We start from the raw sequence: 22881 nt of genomic DNA on the forward strand, positions 1-22881 counted from the left end.
GGATCCCAGGGGTGACTGTGGGTGGTCCCAGGACCACCATTTCTCTGGTGAAATAATAGAAATAATCCCTACCCCTCCCTGGCTCCCTGGGAAGCCATGAGGATGAGGACATTGGTCAAGGCTGCTGAACCTTTCAAAAGAAGAGGTTCACCCTGTGTTCTCAGGGTGAGTAGTTTGGAACAAGGTGCTCTAATCAGTAAACCCCCCATCTCCCATCTTGGGGACGCTTGTTTATACTGAACTCCATTCCTTATGGAAAAATGTACTAGAATGCATTAGAATGTCAACTTCATGAGGTCTTTATCTTTTGTTTGTTTTATTTTCAACACCTAGAACTGTGCCTGGTATACCTGTGCTCTAAAATAATCAGTGAATGAGTGAACAGATGATATCATTTCTGTTACTTATCCCCTAAATGCAGATGAGAAAATAAAGGCATGTAGCAATGGGGATTCAGGTCACATACAAAATAAGTGTGTAGAGTCTCCAAAACGGTAAAATTGTTATTAAGTTTATGGAGCGCTATACTTCTCTTATACTTATTAACAGTATTTCAAACTGGGAGAAGGTGGAGAGTGCAAGGAATCATAAGTAATAAAAGTTAAAACAATTCTCAGGTCTTCTTCCCAAATTTGTTGGTGTTTCTGACACAAGATAAGGAGCAGAGTCCCTGCCTCCGGAGAAATCACAATGCAAGCTAGGTGGCTGGTTTGTGCACCCCTGAGGATGCCCTGAGAGCTCGGCTTAACTGAAGCTGGAGGGAAGAGCTGACGCTGCCCATCTCCACTGAAGGCCTGGAGACCCGGGTTCTGGGCTTGTTACTAAGCTCATCTGTTCTTCCTACTGTAGCCAGAGGACTGCTAAAACGAAAGGAGGTGAACAGAGCAAGAGCATCCACTATCTCTTTCTGCAAAGTTCCCGTTGAAATTATTGAGAGTCTGTATTTTTAAAAACAAAACTCTTAACAGCTGAGGGAAACTCTGAAGGGGAACCATCAGTGGATCAGAAATTGTGAGGAATCCCAGAGATTGAAAGTACATGGAATGTGACTGACAGGGAAATTCAAGCAAAGAAAATCCAGCTGAAGATACCAGAGGGATGAATGTGTTGTCTCCAGGGAGCCCTGCAGACGCTCAAAGTTAATCACCAAGGAGGCTAGAACTTGGGTGCAGGCTGAATTCATGAGTGTATTATTACAGGGCTTTATTGTGAATAGCTGAAATGGCCGATGTCCTCCTCCCTCTCCCATGCAAGAAGGACAGAAGCCTTTTGTTCTCTGCTTAAACACTGATAACTATTTTCCAGAGAGTTCCATGATTGGCCTAACAAAGGCTTCTGCTCGGAGCACTAGGGCCCAAGCAGGGCAGAGCCCAGACCTCTGTGACAGACACAGAGAAGAGTTTGGAAGACAGTTCCATTCAGGAATGAAAGACATGAGAGCACTTCACAGCACCACCTTCTTCACCAGAGAAAAGGCCTTCTTACACTAGCAACTAAAGGGATCCAAAGCTTTCTCCTGTTCCCTGCCCACAAACACTCCAGGGAGGTCAGCCGAGGCATACCCATCCTCCCACACAGCGACCCCAGGCCTAACTACCCATACCAGGTGCCTGGGATAATCAAACTAGTCCTTCATTTGTCAACATGACCTGACAACCAAGGATCATCACATTTGAGACAAACCAAAAACAAGGAGGGGAAAGATGGGCATGCAAAACTGACCCAGAGGAAACAGAGGTGATACAGAAAATTGATGAGAACTGGAAAATAATTCTAGTTAGTAATCTTGAGATATTGAAGGATTCTAAAAAATAAAAATACACTGTTATAAAAAAGGAAAAGAAAACGAAAAAGTACCGTGTTTCCCCCCAAAATAAGACCTAACTGGAAAACAAGCCCTAGCATGATTTTTCAGGATGACATCCCCTGAACATAAGCCCTAATGCGTTTTTTGGAGCAAAAATTAATATAAGACCCGGTCTTATTTTTGGAGAAACACGGTATTCTTCCATTTAAAAAATTTTCAAAATAAAATATTAAATAGACAGGCCAAAGAAGACAGCTGTAATGACCAAGGGATATACATACTGTAAGCTGCTCCTTCTTTTCTTGAAATATTTTGGTATTGAAATTCTTTGTCCTCTTGACTTTTTCAGTGGTATCTGAGGTGTTCTGACTGCAGTCACTCACTAGAATGACAAAGAGTCAAGGACCAAAATGATAACAACCCGGCCCTTCTCCACGTGTAAAGAATTAGAGTCCACTGCCACGCCCCTCAAGAAGCCAAAGGACAGTTTTTGTAGAAATTTCTATTTGAGTAAATGTGGCAGGAAGGACTCCTGGAGCCACACCTCTCAGTCCAGGACCAGAGGATGGCTGGGAAGGAGGGGAATAGAAGTTATTACAGTTTTTAGGCCCAAAAAACACACACACTCCTCCTCTTCTCTGCCCTCCCTGCCCACAATTAATCTCCCCAAGCCTGTGAAGACTTCAAAAGTCTCACTTCAGCTTTCAGGGAAGCCAGAGGAATAAACTGGCTGGGCCATGAAAGATGTGTGGTTGGGCGGGCAAATTTTAAGCAATTCTGCCATCCTTGCCATGTCAGTGTGTTCTTGGTCAATGACTTTAAATTTTTATTTGGCCCTTCACCCTTTATTCTTTTATTTATTTTTATTTATTTAATTTTTTAAATGAAAGTTTATTGGGGTGACAATGGTTAGTAAAGTTACATAGGTTTCAGGTGCACCATTCTGTATTACATCATCTATATATCAATCCCATTGTGTGTTCACCACCCAGAGTCAGTTCTCCTTCCATCACCATATATTTGACCCCATTTACCCACATCTCCCACCCACCTCCCCCCACCCTCTGGTAACCACTAAACTATTGTCTGTGTCTATGAGTTTTTGTTTCTTCGTTTGCAATGACTTAAAATCAGTGGAAGGGAACAACTTACCCAAGCTGGACCTGCTGCCGAACAGCCCAGTACCACCCTCGGTGACACTACTCAGAAAGTGGTCGCTGAAATTCACGGCCTTGTTGAGGTAAAGGTTCTGGTCAATGAAAAAATTCAAGCACCATGAGTGATGAGGCTGCTGTGTCCCAACAGAATGATCTCCCTGTCAACCTACTCCTTTTTGTTAATGATGGCTCTGTACGCAGAGTCAAACCTGAAACCTGGATATCCTTCCTACAACTCCCTCACCTACCGTGATGTTCTGTCCATTTTGCTTTTATCTTTCCCGTTTTGCCTCTTATACAGCTCCAGTCTGGCCCCTCCTTTTGGTCATTACAGCCACAGCCCCCTTTTCTCACACTGGGATCATTACAACAGCCTCTCAACAGGTTCTTGCCAGCCCAGCTTCCACGTCGCTGCCCTAGTCACCTTTATACAATCTGTAAGTAACTATGTCCTTCCCCTGCTTCAAACCCTTCTGTGTCTTGGAATTAGGGTGGCATGATGGGAAGCTCAGGCTGCAGAGTTTGAATCCTGGTTCTTACTAGGTTAGGGATTTTGGAAGCAGCAAGTTGCTTACCTTTTCTGAGCCTCAGTTTACTCAACTGTAAAGTGCAAATATTATGACCTACCTCAAAGGGATGTTGCAAAGTAAAATGAGGTGAAATAGATGTTTATAAAATGAAGATGATACACGGGCCAGAGCTAGAATCCTGTATCCACCTGGACCGATTCCACAGCATGACATCCTGCCCCATCCTAATGTGGCTGCCTGCTCTTGCCACAGAGAACCACCTGCTACTTCCTGAACACTAGAACACACAGGTTAAGAAAAAAACACATATGCGGTGTGATCACAAAATACAGTGAATGCTGCTGCTGAGAGCCATCCAAGGGGAAAGCAGGGATCTTCAATATGGGAAGTGGTGCATCAAATCTTAATAACAGTGTGTGACAAGCTTAGCTTATTTGGTGCAGTCAGTTGGGTGTGCACTATGGTTGAGAGAAGGTGTGTTTTAAAGTGTGCGGTAAGTCATCCTCCATCATGACAGACAACACTCTGTCACACATCACTTCTGGTATACGGCAATTTCTGTCAAATAACATTACATTGTGTCCTCATCCATCTTATTCACTGGATCTGGCACTTCTGGCTCTTCTCAAAGTCAAAATGATTCAGGACATCAAGGCAGCCATGACAGCACAACTAAAGTCACTCACGAAAGACGACTTCCAGAATTGCTTCAGAAAGTGTCAAGAATGATGGGATAAGTGTGTTCAAAGCAAGGGAGAGCATTTTGAGGGGGATTAATGGCAATGTGTCTTTTATTGTAATTTTTTTTTAAATTTAAACATTCACTGTATTGTTTGATCACACCTCGTAGTAAACCTGGGGATAGCTACTCACGATGTAGATGCTATTGGTGCTTACCCAGTTCCCCTTAATAGGTCAGCATCCCAGCTACTATGTTGACTGCTAACAGCTCACAATGATCCCCTTCTTGAGCCAACTGTCCTCACTAGGGGGGTGCTGCGGTGTCTTAGAGATTATGCCCCTCCTCTCCTGCCTCAGTTGGGGACAACTGTATGGTGTCATTCACACTCCAGAGTTCCTCATGGATCAGGCTAAAGCTAGACATCACTTGTGAACACCTGCTCACTCAGCCCCTTCCCTTGCCTTGTCCAGCGTCCCTCACCCCCCTTCTCCTGAAGTACCTCCCTGACCCAAGCTCTGCTCTAGCCACACAACCTAAATGATGGTATTTAGTGCTTGACTTGGTTTCAAATCACTTTCATGTGCATTATCCCATTGGATACACTCAGCCTTCCTTTGAGTTAGGCAGGGCCATGTATCTATCCTGATTTTAAAGACACCATTAGTGCCCTGCTGGGCCTGTGGCAAGGGCCTAATAAATGCTAGTTCCTCTCCTTTGCCTTGCTTTCTTTACCCATCTCCTCAATCCATTGATTCTTTTGTATATGCTGACTTCTTGTCCAATGACCCTAAAGCTGCCAATGTTTGTTACACACTTACAGGCTCTGTGGTAATGACCCAGTCACCATGTAAGAGGGCAGATCAAGGGAGACATGGCCACAAAGTTTGGTTTCTTTTTTATAGGCAAATAGGTCAAAGTACATATCAGCAAACATTTTTGTCAGTCTTTTCCCAAATCAGTTGTATCGCAGATCTGCCATCAGACATCAGTGAGTATAAATAAGCCTGAGAACTACAGGACCGATGGGGTGGGTGATAATTCCTGTTCTTACTATTAGGTTGGTGCAAAATTAAATGCTGTTTAAAAGATTGAAAATAATTGCAAAAACCGCAATTACTTTTGCACCAACCTAATATATCATTATGTGCCTGAAAGCTTCTCTGAGGCTTAGCTCAGTTATTTATCTAATTGTATGATTGCTGGCCTACAGTCAACTTTCATAATATGTGAAACTTTTCCTTTCTATGGATTACAAAAAAAGATTTCAATAAATTGTAAGCCACAGTTTACTAGCTCAGTCAATTCTCCAATGAGTAACTTCGGAAGGTTTCACTTACCTTGTTTGAGACTTGAATATAATTCAGCCTGATGCTAACTTCATAGCCGTCTTCATGGACAGTAGCAGAGATAAGCTTTAAAAAAGTTTTAGAGAAAATTCACAACTGTGGGTATGAGACTCAGTGCCCTGAGCAACAGCAAAGAAATTCTGAGATGTTAAACTATAAATTTAATCACATATTTAATTAATACAAAAGAAGGCAGGAAAAGAGAAACAGAGGAACGAAAACTAGATAAAATAGAACACAGATAGCAAAATGGCAGACATAAATCCAGTGATATTTATAATTCCATTAATTATAAATGAACTAAATAAATACCCCAATCAAAGAGCAGAGGCTGCCAGAATGGATAAGAAAGCAAGACCCAAATTTATACTCCTGATAAGAGACACACGTTAAGTTTAATCAAGCCACATGGCTAGATGTCATCACCTGGAAAAGGTGACCTGGGGCCAGGCCTTGGCAATCGAGGGCTAAGTATCACAGTTGAGCAGTTTTCTCTATAAGCAGCGGGAGGGACTCAGATCAAATCAGGGATCACTAAATGCTTCAAGGATCATATAATAAATGTTTTAGCTTTTGTGTGGTTTCTGTCATGAATACTCAACATTGCCATTGTAGCACAAAAGCAGCTACAGAAAATGTAAATGAATGAGTATAGCTGTGATCCAATAAATCTGGGTGGTAGGCCAGATTTGCCCCACAGGCCATAGTTTGCAGATCCCTGGATTAGGTCAAAAAATTAATAAGCCAGCAAAATAGATTATCAAAGGAAATTGAGCAATACTTGACAATGTTGGCCTATTTAGTGGCACAGGAGCAGGCATGCTGATTTTTAAAGGTTCCTTCTAGTCTCATGACAAACAGAGGAACAGGTCTTCTCATAGAGTTCTCTTTAATGGCAGAGAAAGGGCATGGGGTCTGGAGTCTGACAACCTGCTCCAAATCCTGAATCCCCTGAGACCGAGCAGTGTGGTACTAGGCAGGTCACCAAACTTCTCTGAGCCAGTTTTCCTTGGTGTCAAACAAGGTTTGTTCTGATTATCTACTGCAGTGCCAAAAACTCCAAACTCTGTATCATTAAACAACCCCAATTGTATCATGTTCATGAATTCCGATGGGGCCCAGCAGGGATGGCTTGTGTTTGTTCCACATGTCTGAGGCCTAAGCTGGGAAGAATCAAATGGCTACAGATGGCTTCATGTTTGGGGACTGGAATGACCTAGAGTCTCGTTACTCATCTGCCTGACTCAGGACTGGGTTCATCTGGAGCTGCCGGCAAGTGCACCTACATGTGGCTACTCCATGTGGCTTGGGCTGCTCACAGCAGGATGGCTGGGCTCCAAGAAGGAGTGTTGGAGGTGAGCATGCCAAGCGAAAGGAAGCCACATGGCCTATAAGAGCATCCCTTGGGATTCTCATAGCATCATTTTCGATATAATCTATTAGTCCAACAGTCACAAGCCCACCCAGATTCAAGGTGAGGGGACACAGACTCCATCCGTGAAGGGAAGAAAGACTGTCGAAGAATCTGTGGCCATGTTTTAAAAACTGCCACAATGGTAATACTCCTACCTTACAAGTTTGTTTTGAGGACTAGACATGATGAACACAATGCAGATACTGAGTGTACTGTTAAATGGTTAAATCTTATGATTACTATTGTTGTTAAAATAGCTTTAAGTATGCAATTTGAAGATTAAACTGTTCTGGGTCTTTTAGCTCTGACCATCAGAATTTCCAAGGATGTGGCATGTAAAAGCATGAGATGTTCACAATTGACTGTCTTAGGTCAGGTACCCAGGAGCAGACTGTGAGACAACACTCACGTGCAAGTGATTTATTAAGGCAGTGCCTGCAGAGGAGGACAGGAAGGAAGAGTGGAAAGCAGGGCAGGAAAGGGAAAGGAGCCAAGCAAAGTGCAATTTCAGGTGAAGTCCATCGAGGGTAACTTCAGCCTGATCCCATGGGATGCTGTGGAGTGGAAGTTCCATTCAGAGTCCACCCACCTTTCCCATCCTGGGTTCAGAAATCAAGGCCCGGAATTCAGGGTTGTTCTGAGCATAAGACCTGAGGTGAGCAGATATGTGATCCAACTGTTTTCTCCAGTATCCTAAAGAAGAAGAGAAACTCATCCACATGGATAATTCTGAGGCTAAGAAGGAAAATGCTGCTATGGATCATGTATCCTCAGAGATGCTATTTTTCTTTGCCAAACTTTGTGACAGATTTTACTTACTGAACCTCAGTTATGTACTAGAATAAGCTCAATTTTTGTTCCCACCTTCTTTTTATACATAATTAAGCATAGATTCTAGAATCTCAAAACATATTTTTATTGTTGCACATGGGGGTCTTTTTTTCCCTTTTTCTTTTAAAATTAATCGTATTGAGCTATAATATGAATAAAACACACCTATTTTAAATGTACAATTTGAGTGACTCATTACACAGAACATTCCCATTACTCTTACAGGTTCGCTTGTGCCCCTTTCCAGTCTGCATAGGGTATAAAACACACTTGAATGGTCGCCACCCTTTAAAACGAGGGAGATTTCACATGAGTCGAGCTTTCTGGTTTCTCAAGTGCAGGTGACAGATGCAACAGTGCTGGGCCTGCCTTCCTGCACAGGCTTGGCTACCTAAGGCAGAGGGGCAGCTACACACTTTGGACAGGGCACAGGCCTCCAATAGCCCACAGCCCAGGCAGGCCCAGCTGCCTTCCGTTATTTCCTGATTGTGCCTTGTTGGCACTTGAGTCTGCAAGTCTGCATTAGATCCTGCCAATGAGGACACTAAAGCTGAGAGCAATCAGCTAGCATTTGCAAGGTTACCCAGGGTGATTTCCTAGAAAGAAAACATGATTTGGAGTTCATACAAGCCTGCATTTAAATCCTGAATTTACCATTTATTAGCTTAGTAAACTTGAGCCAGAAACTTTAACCGCATTAAGACTTACTTTCTTTGCCTATAAAATGGGACTAATACCTCTTACCTCATACGTCATTATGACATTCAATAAGAGAAACTAAGTATCTTAGTTTGGGATCTCCTGACAGCAGAGCCTTAGAACAGGTGGTTTCTTACAAAGGTGACCCTGAGAAACACAAGTGCTAGAGTAGTGTGAATGCCCCAGCACTTCTGAGGTGCACCAGCCCATGGACAGGAAGTCTTCTGCAGCTTTGGAGAAAGTCTGAGGTAGAACACCAAAGAAATGTTGTGGCACGTTCAAATGTGAGGGATGCTAGCAATGATGCATGACCACCACAGCTGCACTGAAACTGGAGGGGCTGAGGGGTATGGTGTGGTGCATCACAAGAGTCCACAATGAACATCACAAAAATGGAGGCATGAGGAGTGCTTCTTGAAATCACCCCTGGAAGTTACAACAAATTGAACAGCTATAATTCAACAAAGGATAACTTAAGCAACACACAAGCATGCCTGAGAGATCTGTGCATCGAATCACCCAAAGGTGGGCTCATTCGGTGAGCAGGGGAGAAGGGAAGAGGGAAATGCAGAGACGTGGGCCGTGGGCCAAAGGATGCAGTCTAGAGCTCACTGCAGTCTTAGGAGAGGGAAGAATTCAAGCTGCAGGAGGACTCCCTGTGGCCCACAGTCCTGTCTGAGGGATCAGCATATAACATGGCTGAACTGAGTGTTCGGGGCAGAGACCTCAGGTGAGAACTGTGGTTTAAGCCCTCACTACCAGAAAGAAAACAGAAAACAAAGACACAGAGCCTGGCTGTCTCCCCCTACCCTCCCAGTGTTAGAGGTAGGCTCTGGAAGAAACGGTAGCAGTATCAGATTAAAGAACAGAATATCTACAGTCCTGACAACTGGAGAGATGGTCCCCCAGTCCAAAACACACAATGCAACTAATTCTGGTGATAGGGAAAGAGCTGTAGGGGCAAGACAGCTGTGAGCTGGTAGGAGCCATTGCTTGGGGCCACAAACATACCAGCTGCCTCTCAGAGCCCACCCTGCCCCACCCTTCTGGGCAGATCCCTGCGGGGCAACCACAGCCACTGAGATACACAGGTTCTGTATCGCGCTGCAGGGGCAGCATTGGGATTTCAGAAGCTCAGAACTCTATTGCCCTGAACATCCTCCCACGGAGGTGGTGCCCTGATCCAGGCCACCTGCTCACAGAGGAGAAGCCTACCTTCCATCGCGTGAGAAGCTGGAACAGTGCAAGGGAAAATAAAATGTTACAGCAAAAGAGAAAATAAAAGGCTGCAGCAGGAGAGAGAATAAAATATTCCAGCAAGACCTAATGGAAAGCAAAAGAAAGTCTTCTTCATATCAACCTGCTGCAGAACCCACTCCTGTAGATGTCCAGGAAGAGAAATAACAATTCATTAATTGCCATGAATAACCAAGGTAACAAGACAGCTCAGAAGAAAACGAAAACTCTCCAGAAAATGAACTTAAAGACATGAAAATATGTGACTTAAATGACAGAGAATTCAAGATTGCTATTTTTAAAAAACTCAACGAGAAGCAAGAAAACACAGATAGACCTCAGTTTAATGAACTCAGAAACACAATCAAAAAACAAAATGTGGGGCAGCCGGTTAGCTCAGATAGTTAGAGTGTAGTGCTCTTAACAACAAGAATGCCGGTTCAATCCTCACATGGGTCACTGTGAGCTGCAGCCTCCACAACTAGATTGAAAGAACTAAGTGACTTGGAGCTGATGGGTCTAGAAAAACACACTTAAATACATAAAAGTCAAAAAAATGAATATTTTTACCAAAGAGATTGAAATAAAATTTTAAAAAGTAGAAATTCTGGAGATGAAGAACTCAGTAAAAGAAATGAAGAATGAAATAGCCAGCTTAGGTAATAGAGCTGACCAGATGGAGGAAAGAATTAATGACATAGAAGATAGAAATCTGGAAATGACACAGATGGAAGAAGAGAGAGACTTGAGACTTAAAAGAAATGAAAGAACTCTACGAGAACTTTCTGACTCCATTAGAAAGAACAACATAAGAATAATGGGCATACCAGAAGGAGAAGAAAGAGAGAAGGGAACAGAGAGTATATTCAAAACAAATAGTCGATGAGAACTTCCCGAACTTGTGGAAAAAACTGGATCCTTGAATTACAGAAGCAAACAGAACACCCAATTACCTCAATCGCAACAGGCCTTCTCCAAAGCACACTGTATTGAAGTGGTCAAAAATTAATGACAAAGAAAAAATTCTGAAAGCAGCCAGGGAAACAAAAGCAGTAATCTATAAAGGAAAGCCCATTAGTCTATCATCTGACATGTCAGCAGAAACTCTACAAGCCAGGAAAAAGTGGAATCAAATATTCAAACTATTGAAAAAGAGAAGTTATGAACCAAGAATTCTATATCCAGAAGAGATATCCTTTAGATATAAATAAGGAATAAAGACTTTCCAGACATACAGAAGCTGAGGGAATTTCTAACATATGACCTGCGTTAAAGAAAATACTGAAGGAGGCTTTTTGACCTGAAACAAAAAACCAAAGGAATACAAAATGATGAGCAATATTACAAACAGACAGACAGAAGCAGGAAATGGTAAGCCCTACACAAAATAGGGCACTATACACTTAAAAATAACATAAAGGGTAAAGAAGATAAAAACATTTAAAAAAAGGAAAAAGAGAAGAGAAGGACAACTTGCTACAGGCAACTCAGAAATTAATTCACAGCACAAGTGAATTAAGTAAATAAGGGACAACTTGTCACAATAAAAACATAAGGGGAGAGAGTAAAGGTCTGAATCTGCAAGTGGTAATGGAGATAAGAAACATACTGAAGAAGAAGGACTACTGTATATATGAAATTTTCTTTTACATAAACTTAATGGTAGCAACTGAAAAAAAAAATCCATAACTGAGATATCTAACAAAAAAAGAAAGAGAGGGAAAAATCATAGAATACCACCACACTAAAATAACATACAGCAACAAAAAGGCAAAGAAACAATGGAGACACCAAGTTACCAGAAAACAAAAGATAAAATGGATATAGGAAATCTTCCTATATCAATAATCACCCTAAATATAAATGGACTGAACTCGCCAATAAAAAGGCACAGAGTAGCAGAGTTAATCAAAACACAAAACCCAGTCATATACTGCCTGCAGGAGACACATCTCAGCTACAAGGACAAATTTAGGCTCAAAGTGAAAGGGTGGAAATTGATACTCCAAGCAAATGGTATCCAGAGAAAAGTGGGTATAGCCATACTTACATCAGATAAAACAGACTTCAGGATAAAAAAGGGTAACAAGAGACAAAGATGGACATTTCATAATGATAAGGGGGACAGTACAACAAGAAAACATATCACTTATCTATATATATGCCCCAAATCAGGGAGCACCAAAATATACAAAGCAACTACTAACAGAACTAAAGGGATAGATTGACCAAAACACAACTATAGTAGGGGATCAACTACATCATTGACAGCTATGGATAGATCATACAAACAGAAAATCAGTAAGGAAATGTCAGCCTTAAATGACACACTAGATGAAATGGACATAATTGACATTTACAGAGCCCTTCATCCTAGAACATCAGACTATACATTCTTTTCTAGTGTCCATGGAACATTCTCAAGAACAGACCATATGTTGGGACACAAAACTAGTCTCAGCAAATTTAAGAATGAAATCATATCAAGCATATTCTCTGATCACAAGGCTTTGAAATTGAGTATCAGCTGCAAAAAGAAAGCAGGAAAAACCACAAATACGTTGAGAGTAAACAACATGTTTTTAAAGGATGACTGGGTCCAAGAAGAAATAAAAGCAGAGATCAAAAGGTTCATAGAAACAAATAAGAATGAAAATACATCCTACTAAAATTATTGGCATGTAGCGAAATCAGTAATAAGAGGGAAATTTATATCATTACAGGCTTATCTCAAGAAATAAGAAAAATCCCAGATAAACAACCTAACATTATACTTTAGAAAACTAGGAAAGAATAACAAATGAAACCCAAAGTCAGCGGAAGGAAGGAAATAATAAAAATCAGAGCAGAAGTAAATGAAATAGAGAACAAAAAGATGATAGAAAAAATTAATGGAACAAAGAGCTGGGTCTTTGAAAAGATTAATAAAATTGACAAACTGTTGGCTAGACTCACTAAGATAAAAAGAGAAAAGACACAAGTAAACAAAATCAGAAATGAAAGAGAAGTTACCACAGTAGCCACAGAAATACAAAGGATCATACAAGAACACTATGAAGGACTATATGCTACCAAATTCAATAACGTAGAAGAAAAGGACAAGTTCTTAGAAACATATAGCCTTCCAAGACTGAATCACAAAGAACTGGAAAATCTAAATAGACCAATCACCAGTAGGGAAATTGAATCAGTCATCTAAAACCTTCCCAAAAGCAAAAGTCCAGGACCAGATGGCTTCACTAGTGAATTCTACCAAACATTCAAAGATCTAATACCTGTCCTACTCAAACGCTTCCAAAAAATTGAAGAAGAGGCAATACTTCCTAACTCATTTTATGAGGCCAACATTACCCTGATACCAATACCTGGTAAGGATAACACAATTAAAGAAAATTATAGACCAACATCTCTGATGAATACAGATGCAAGAATCCTAAACAAAATTCTAGTAAATTGAATACACTGTATTAAAAAGATTATACATCACAAACAAGTGGGGTTCATCCCAGGGGCAGAAGGATAGTTCGACATACGCAAATCGATCCATGTGATACATCACATAAACAAAACAAAAGATAAAATTCATACAATTATATCAATAGATGCAGAAAAAGCATTTGAAAAGATACAACATCCATTTATGATTAAAACTTTAAAAATGGGTATAGACAGACAATACCTTAACATAATAAAAGCCATATATGACAAACCCTCAGCTAATCATAATTTACAGTAAAAAAACCTGTTTTTAGAGCCTTTTGATCTATGTTCAGGAACAAAGCAGGACTGCCCCCTCACCACTGCTTTTTAACATAATGTTGGAAGTCCTAGACAGAGCAATCAGGCAAGAGAAAGAAATAAAAGGCATCCAAATTGGGAATGAAGAAGTTAAGTTGTCACTTTTTGCAGATCACATAATTCTTTACATAGAAAACCCTAAAGACTCCACAAAAAAGCTATTAGACCAGTACAGTAAAGTTGCTGGCTACAAAATCAACATACAAAAATCCATTGTATTCCCATATACTAACAATGAAATTTTAGAAAAAGAAAATTTAAAAACCAATTCCTTTTGCAATTGCAACAAAAAGAATAAAATACCTAGGAATAAACTTAGCAAAGGATGTGACGGACCTATATACTGAAAACTATAAGACATTTTTAAAAGAAATTGAAGAAGACACAAAGAAATGGAAAGACATTCCATGTTCATGGATTGGAAGAATCAACATAGTTAAAATGGCCATGTTACCCAAAGAAATATACAGATTTAATGCAATTTTATTAATGCAATCCCCATCAAAATCCCAATGGCATTTTTTAAAGAAATAGAACAAGAAATCATTAGATTTGTATGGAATCACAAAAGACCTCACAAAGCCAAAGCAATCCTGAAAAAAAAAAAAAGAGTAAGTCCAGAGGTATCATATTTTCTGACTTCAAATTATACTACAAAGCAACAATAATCAAAACAGTATGGTATTGGCAGAAAAACAGACATACAGACCAATGGAATAGAATTGAGAACCCAGAAGTAAACCCACATAAATACAGACAGATAATTTTTGACAAAGGAGCCAAAAGCAGACAATGGAAAAAAGAAAGCCTCTTTAATAAATGGTGCTGAGAAAATTGGAATGCCATGTGCAAAAAAATGAAACTAGGCTGCTATCTGTCACCATATACCAAAATTAACTCAAAATGGAATAAAGAACTAAACATAAGCCCTGAAACAATAAAATGCATAGAAGAAAACATAAATACCAAACTCATGGACCTTGGGTTCAAAGAAGATTTTAGGAATTTGACCTCAAAGGCAAGAGAAGTAAAAGCTGAAATAAAAGAAGGGGACTATATCAAACTAAAAAGCTTCTGCACAGCAAAAGAAACTATCGATAAAACAGAGACAACCAACTGAATGGGAGAAGATGTTTGCAAACAACGCCTCCGATAAGGAGCTAATATCCAAAATATATAAGGAACTCATACAACTCAACAAAAAGACAAACAATCTAATTAATAAATGGGCAGAGGACATGAACAGAAACTTCTCCCAAGAAGACATCCAAACTGCCAACATACATATATATAAAAAAGCTCAATTTCACTAGCTATTAGGGAAATGCATATGAAAACCACGATATCACCTCACACCTGTTAGAATGGCTGTCATCAACAAGACAAATAATAACAAGTGTTGGAGAGGCTGTGGAGAAAAAGGAACCCTCATACACTGTTGGTGGGAATGCAGATTGGTGCAGCTGCTATGAAGGCAGTGTGGAGGTTCCTGAAAAAATTACGAATAGAATTACCATATGACCCAGCAATCCCTCTCCTGGGGTATACCAAAAAAATCTGAAAACATTTATTCGTAAAGATGTATGTACTCCGATGCTCACTGCAGCTTTATTTACAGTGGCCAAGACATGGAAACAACCAAAGTGTCATTCGATAGATGATTGGATAAAGAAGATGTGGTATATATCCACAATGGAATACTACTCTGTCATAAGAAAAGATGAAATAGTACCATTTGTGACAACATGGATGGATCTTGAGATTATTATGCTAAGCGAAATAAGTCAGACAGAAAAAGTTGAGAACCATATGACTTCACTCATATGTGAGATATAAAACTGAAAACACCAAAGGAACAAGACAAACAAATAAAGAAACAAAAACTCATAGACACAGACAACAGTTTAGTGGTTACCAGAGGGAAAGGGGGGAGGGAGGTGGTAGAAGAAGGTAAAGGGGATTAAATATATGGTGGTGGAAGGAGATTGACTCTAGGTGGTGAGTACAGAATGTGATATGTAGATGACATATTATAGATTTGTACACTTGAAACCTATATAATGTTACAAACCACTGTCACCCCAATAAATTTAACTTAAAAAAGAAAAACAACAGAGAAAATCAGCAATACTAAGCTTTAACTTTTTGAAAAAGAGCAATAAAATTGACAAATCTTCCTCTAGACTGACCAAGAAAAAGAGAAACGACTCAAATTACTAGAATCAGAATTAAATAGGTGACATTATAACCAACATTATGACATTTACTGAAATAAAAAGGATTATGAAGGAATACTATGAACAATTGTATACTAATAAATTAGAATACTCAGATGGAGTAGACAAATACCCAGAAATAAATAAACTTCAAAAATTGACTTGACAAGAAATAGAAAATCTCAATAGACCTATAAGAAGTAAAGAGATTGAATTAGTAATCAAAATTACCCATTAGACAAAGTTCAAGCCCAGGTGGCTTCACAGGTGAATTCTATCAAATATTTAAAGGAGAGTTAATATCAATACTTCATAAGCATTTCAAAAACAAGGAAAGGAAAAAAAAAAACTATAGAAGAGAAGACTAAAGGCCAATATAATGCTGATACCAAAACCTGACAAAGACATCACAAGGAAAGAAAACTGGAGACTAATAATTCTTATGAATATAAATAGGAAAATCTTCAACAAAATACTAGCAAAGTGGACCCATAAACCTATAAAAAGATGTATATACCACAACCAAGTGGTATTTATCCCAGGAATGAAAGGTTGGCTTATCATCTGAAAATCAATTAATGTAAAATACCATCAATTAAATGAAGGGGAAAAATCACAGGATCACCTAAATAGATATAGAAATAGCATTTTACAAAACCAGAAACCCTTTCATGATAAAAACAAATATTCAAAAATTAGAATTAGGAGGGGATTTCCTCCATCAGAAAAAGGGCATATATGAAAAACCCACAGCTAACATCATACTTAATGGTTAAAGACTGGATGCTTTCCCCTAAAATCAGGAACAAGACAAGGATTCCTGCTCTTACCACTTCTATTTAACATTGTACTGGAGATTCTAAACAGGACAATCAGGTAAGAAAATGAAAAGAAAAAAGAAAAAAAAAGAAAAGAAAATGACATAAAAGCCATTTGGATTGGAAAGTAAGTAAAACTATATTCATAGATGACATGATTTGTATATAAAAAATCCTAAGGAATTTAGTAGAGAACTATTAGAACTAATAAGAAAGTTCATCAAAGTTGTAAAATACAAGATCAATATACAAAATACACTTACAATGAACAATCCCAAAATAAAACTGGGAAAACGATTCTATTGACAATAGCATAGGAACAAAGTTAAAAAAAGAGGTACAAAACTTATACTCTACAACCTACAAAATACTACTGAATGGAATTAAAGATATAAATAATTGGAAATACATCCCAGGTTCATGACTTGGAAGATAAATACTATTGTTAAGATGGCAGTACTCCTCAAACTGATCTACAGATTCAACGCAATTCCTATCAGAATTCCAGCTGGGTTCTTTGTGGAAATTGGAAAGCTGATCATAAAATTCATATAGAAATTCAAGGACCCAGAATACCCAAAACAATCTTGAAAAAGAGGAATAAAGAGGAACTCACACTTCTCAATTTCAAAACCTACTAAAAAGCAACAGTAATAAAAACAGCATGGCTCTGGGCCGGCCCGGTGGCTCAGGCGGTTGGAGCTCCATGCTCCTAACTCCGAAGGCTGCCGGTTCAATTTCCACATGGGCCAGTGGGCTCTCAACCACAAGGTTGCCAGTTCGACTCCCGCAAGTGATGGTAGGCTGTGCCACCTGCAACTATCAGTGGCAACTGGACCTGGAGCTGAGCTGCGCTCTCCACAACTAAGACTGAAAGGACAACAACTTGAAGCTGAACGGCACCCTCCACAACTAAGATTGAAAGGACAACAACTTGACTTGGAAAAAAGTCCTGGAAGTACACACTGTTCCCCAATAAAGTCCTGGTCCCTTTCCCCAAGAAAATCTTAAAAAAAAAAAAAAAAAAAAAGCAGCATGGTTCTGGCATAAAAATAGATATATAGATCAGCAAAATGAAATTGAAAGTCCAGAAATAAACCCATGTATCTGTGGCCAACTGACAAGGGTGCTAAGACCATTCAACAGGGATATAATTATCTCTCCAACTGATGGTACTGGGACAACTGGATAGCTGCATACAAAATAATGTAGTTGCACACCATATACAAAAATTAACTCAAAATGGACCCAAGACTTAAATGTGAGAGTTAAAACTATAAAAACCTTGGAAGAAAAGACAGGGATAAATAATTGTGACCGGGATTTGGCAATGGATTTTACATATGACACCAAAAACACAAGCAACAAAAGAAAAAATAGATAAAATGTGGACTTAACCAAAATTTAAAACTTCTGTGCTTCATAGGCCACTTTCAAAAGTTAAAAGACAATCTACATACAGAATTGTAGAAAATGTTTGCAAATTATATATCTGACAAGAATCTAATATCCAGAATATATAAAGAACTCTTACATCTCGATAACAAAAAGACAACCAATTTAAAAATGGACAAAGGATCTGAATAGACATTTCTCCAGAGAAAATATACAAATGTCCAACAAACACATGAAACATGTTCAATATCATGACCCATCAAGGAACTACTATTAAGACTATAATGAAATACCAGTTCACACCTACTAGGATGGTTATAATGAAAAAGATAATAATAAATGTTGGCAAAGATATGAAGAAATCAGAACATTCATACACTGCTGGTCAGAACACAAAATAATGCAGCCACTCTGGAAATCCCTCAAAAAGTTAAACATAATGTCACCATTTGACCCAGCATTTGCACTATGTTTGTACCCAAAAGAAATGAAAACATATGTCCACAGAAAAATTTATGAATGTTCACAGCAGCATTATTTATAATAATTAATAGGTGAACAAAACTAAAATGTCCATCAACTGATAAATAGAGCAATAAACTGTCATAAATCCTTATAAGAGAATATTATTCAGCTTATTATAAAAAAAGAATGGGGGCGGCTGGATGGCTCAGTTGTTTAGAGTGTGAGCTCTCAACAACAAGGTTGCTGGTTCAATTCCCTCCGTGGGAGGTGGGCTGTGCCCCCGCAACTAAGATTGAAAAGGGTGACTGGACTTGGAACTGAACTATGCTCTCCACAAGTAGATTGAAGGACAATGACTTGGAACTGATGGGCCTTGGAAAAACTCACTGTTCCCCAATATTCCCCAATAAAAAGACTAAAAAAAAAAGAATGAAGTACTAAACATGCGAAAACATGAATGAACCTTGAAAATATACTTAGGGAAAAAAGCCAGTCGCAAAAGACCATATGCTTCCATTTATATGAAATGTCCGGAACACGTAAATCCACAAAGACAGAAAGTAGATTCGTGGTTGCCAAACACTTGGCAGAGAAAATGTGGGTCGTGATTGCTAAAGAGAACAGGGTGTACTGTTGGGGTGATGAAAACATTCTGGACATAGCGAGTGGTGATGGTTGTATAATATATTGTTAATGTACTAAGTATCGCTGAATTGTATGCTTTAATAATGGTAAAAATGGTTAACTGTTATGTAAATTTTACCACAATACAAAAAGAGATAATAGCAGATAACAATAACTACACAGATTAACAACATTTCTGCCAAAATAGTAGAAATCCATATATGTGCTATTTGATTTACAAACCAGACAAGGGTGCTATGAGTCAAAATATTAGAGTACTAAAAGTTTAAGGAAGAGCAATTATTATTCATGCAAATGAAAATTACTTGAAAAAAAGAAAAATAAAGGAACTTATTTTTCACATATAAAAATAAATGTAAAGGAAGATAAAGTGAAATTTTGCTGTCAGAGAAAAAGTGTGTTCCCTCCTGACAAGAAAGCATATGTTTTTCCTCACCTCTTCCTGGGCTGATGGCTGTGAGGAGGGGTTTATGGTCACTCATTTTCTCCTGCCTCTGCTTTTGGGAAGCCATTTCCAGTTCCTTTTTTGCTAGTAGCTTGCCAGATGGGTAGAACAGACCAGTGGTCTGTGTACCTATATCCTTCTTAGTCCCAATATCAGGTTTGCGCAAAGGAACATTTAGGGACTGCCAGGCAGAACAGGGTTATGAGCGAGGCAGAAACATAAAATATTAGAATATAACTTAATTAATCCTTCATATTATCACAAAAAACAACTGTAATCAGAAGTAAAGTATCTCCAAAAACCTGTACTTTGAACTACAAAGGTGTTTTTAGCCCTTGCCTCATGTTTGCTTCTGTCTTTCCCTTAGCAACTCCCAGCCCCATCCCTTTGGCCATTTACTGTCTCAATTCAGCAAATCAACTGATGTTCTTGCCCTGTCTAAAGCCTGGAAGATATCTATCCTCTCAGCTCTACAATCCAATAAAGAATAGGTTATACTACCCATCCATACCCAATTACTGAACACCAATATTTCCTGTGAAATAGTCTCCTGCATCTGGACCTGAGGCCCTAAGAGGACCACCAGGTAAGATTGTGTAGGTTGTGCACTGCACTACAGCATTTCAGCTAAAGGGCTACCATTCACATAGTGGACAAATTATATATGCATATTTATTAGGACAATTTTTCTAGTAGATGGGAGAAAATATCTAACAAAATTAGTATATTGCAATCAGTTTTCAACAGATGGCATTCAAGAGTCTTTAAGGAAAGGACACATTTGCACAAAGGGCCATGTAGACTATTGGTAGTCCCAGGATCTATAACTCAATCTGGGTTAAGAAGTTATGAGCTTCCTAAAAATGAATGTAAAATTACTGAGTGCATGTGCAGTCTAATGATTATCAATCTTCAAATTCTTCTGAAGAAGAGATAAGAAGAAACCTGAAAAGTCTTTATGTGGCTTAGAGAAATTTTCAAAAGGCTAACACATAGCGAGTGAGTATTAAGTCCTTCTGAGAATAATCTTGTGAGATTTTCCTCAAATTATATCCAGTTGTTATAAATAGCAAAAGCAATTTTATATACCTTATATAAGTTTTCTAAAATATGAAAGAGCTGGGGGGAAAAGTTCTTGGTGTTCTACATAAGGAATTCAAGAGAAGGTAAATTCTTTTTACACCATGTATTTTAAATTTACTTCTCCCTAGTAACATTATATCTGTTGCATTGCAAATGCAATTAGACCTCAATCTATTATAAATACATAGATATTTGTTTTCTGAAGCAGTCGCTCAAGTTTTTAAAACCTAAATTAATTTATTTACACACCTAGTTGAAAAGTCCATGTGAAAGGTCTATATGTTTTGGCTCTTTTTCCCTGTGTTGATTCATAGGGTACTGTACACAAATACAGTTACCACCACTTCCCAGGTCCCAATTCTTACTACAGTGGAGGCCTCACCTCAGCAAAAGGGCCAGGTTCGCCAGCAGCTAGAGCCAGCCTGTTGTCCACACTAAGTTTTGCCAAGGACGTCACGTAAATACCACAGGAGCCACAGAATCGGGCAGATGGGTGATTGCTGGCCCTACATTTAGGGCAAACAGAGTAGCAAGCAGGAATGCCAGGCTAGAGGACAGGAAAAAATTTTATATTTTCATGAATAGTAGAGTCAGAATTTTCCCAAATGAATTATTACCACAGTATACAATCTCCAGCCATCAAAATAACACATACCCGTACCTTCTGACCCTGCAATTCTACCTTCTAGAATTTATTCTACAAAGTACACAAAGAAGTATATTCAAGATCATTATCTGCAGAATTGTGCTTTTATAAGATATATTAATAATTGGAAACAACCTAAATGTTCAGCAGTTGGGGATGACCTAAATATATCATGATACATACCAACCGTGGATTATGAAGCCATTGAAAAGAATGAGGAGGTTACTAGCAAGAAACATTGCTAAGTGAAAAGAAATGGATCGTGTTCATATTAAACTACCAGTTTACTTATAAATGCATTGAATGTCTAAAAGAACACCACAGAAACTGGGTAACGGTGATGACTTCTGGGGAGAGAAGCTGTGGAACTGGGATGAGAAGGAAGACTAAGCCTCACACTAAACCTTTTGTATTATTTACATGCAACACTTATTTAAATAAATAACTTTTAGTGTTTTATTGAAAAGGTAGGCAGACAATTCATAAAAGAACTACCAATAGTTAACAAATCGGTGAAAAAGTTTAACCTCAAAGAAATGCAAGTCAAGACAGCAATGAGAAACTATTCTCAATTTAAGAGATTTAATTAACTCTGTCTCCAGATTCTGAAGTAAACAGGTGCTAGTACCGAAATTCAAAGCAGTGATTTCTGCAAGGCTGTGGAAGCGGAGGAGCCTGGCTCTCTCTAGGTGGTGATAAGGTGCTCAGCACAAAGAAGCTCAGTTTTTAAATACCCACCGTGGCTCCACACCAGTCGCAGAAGCAAGCACCCCGGCGATTCCGGCGACCACATTTGGAGCAGGAAACCGTCTCCCCTTTCTGAGTGGGCGCAAGAGGAGCTTTATCTCCACTGCACATGGACTGGTGAACACAACGGCATTTATAGGCAGATCAATACCATATCCTCCAAACCCCCTCCCAATCCAGAAAAGAAAAAAGTCCCAAATCAATGCAAGCCCTGGAAATAAGGTATTTCTGCCCCAAAGAGGAAAATTATCATGAAGTTCACCAATTAACAAATGAGTTCAAGGAGCACGCATTCCTTCACAGAAAGTCGATGAAACTGGTGCCTCAAACGTCTTGATATTCCTCAGTATTTTTAATACCAAATGTAGCAAGACTACTGCTGATTTACTATACTAATATTAATAAAGAATATAGGAGAGCTGAGCTACCTAAGGTGTCACAATTGAGGTTTATCGTCTATCCTTTGGGGTTTGGGTTTCCATATGGAAATGTGAATTTGTTTTCCACTCCCAACACATGAAAATAATTGTTTTATTTTGAGGAGGAGATAGAATTGTTTTGTGAGAATTTCTGACACTACCTAACACTTTGTTAGGTAGACCTGGATTAGAATCTTTGTTCCTATTACTTACTTACTATTGCCTAGTAAGAGATGGGTATGTGATCACCTACCATGTGCAGGCACTGTTCTGAGCACTGCCCCTGTACCCTTACATCAAATCCCATGACAGACCTGTGAGGTGAGGTTTTACAGAGAGGGAAACTGAGGCACAAAAAGGTTACGGCACAAGATTTGAACCCAGGCCATGGCTTTTATCCATGACTTCATGCATCCAATACAACAGTTTCCTCACAGGTCTGTAGGGGGATTTGAGATAGTTAATGGCAATTACGTATGTACGAATGCTTAGCACAGAGTCA

General features: G+C 39.0%; 1 protein-coding gene across 1 annotated transcript in view; it reads right to left on the reverse strand.

Annotated features, from left to right (window-relative positions):
• Positions 1–22881, reverse strand: part of DZANK1 (double zinc ribbon and ankyrin repeat domains 1) — a 96520-nt gene that overhangs the window by 13180 nt on the left and 60459 nt on the right. The window contains exons 11-17 of the mRNA XM_074317623.2: positions 21952–22074; positions 20950–21114; positions 19476–19665; positions 7526–7629; positions 5514–5588; positions 2960–3056; positions 2089–2189 (exon numbers count right to left, since the gene is read on the reverse strand). Coding sequence (XP_074173724.2) covers positions 2089–2189; positions 2960–3056; positions 5514–5588; positions 7526–7629; positions 19476–19665; positions 20950–21114; positions 21952–22074 — 855 coding nt within the window. The remainder of the gene's footprint in view (positions 1–2088; positions 2190–2959; positions 3057–5513; positions 5589–7525; positions 7630–19475; positions 19666–20949; positions 21115–21951; positions 22075–22881) is intronic.

Source organism: Rhinolophus sinicus, chromosome 13 (assembly GCF_057876585.1).
Source record: "Rhinolophus sinicus isolate RSI-liver-muscle chromosome 13, RSI-T2T, whole genome shotgun sequence".
Taxonomy (NCBI): domain Eukaryota; kingdom Metazoa; phylum Chordata; class Mammalia; order Chiroptera; family Rhinolophidae; genus Rhinolophus; species Rhinolophus sinicus.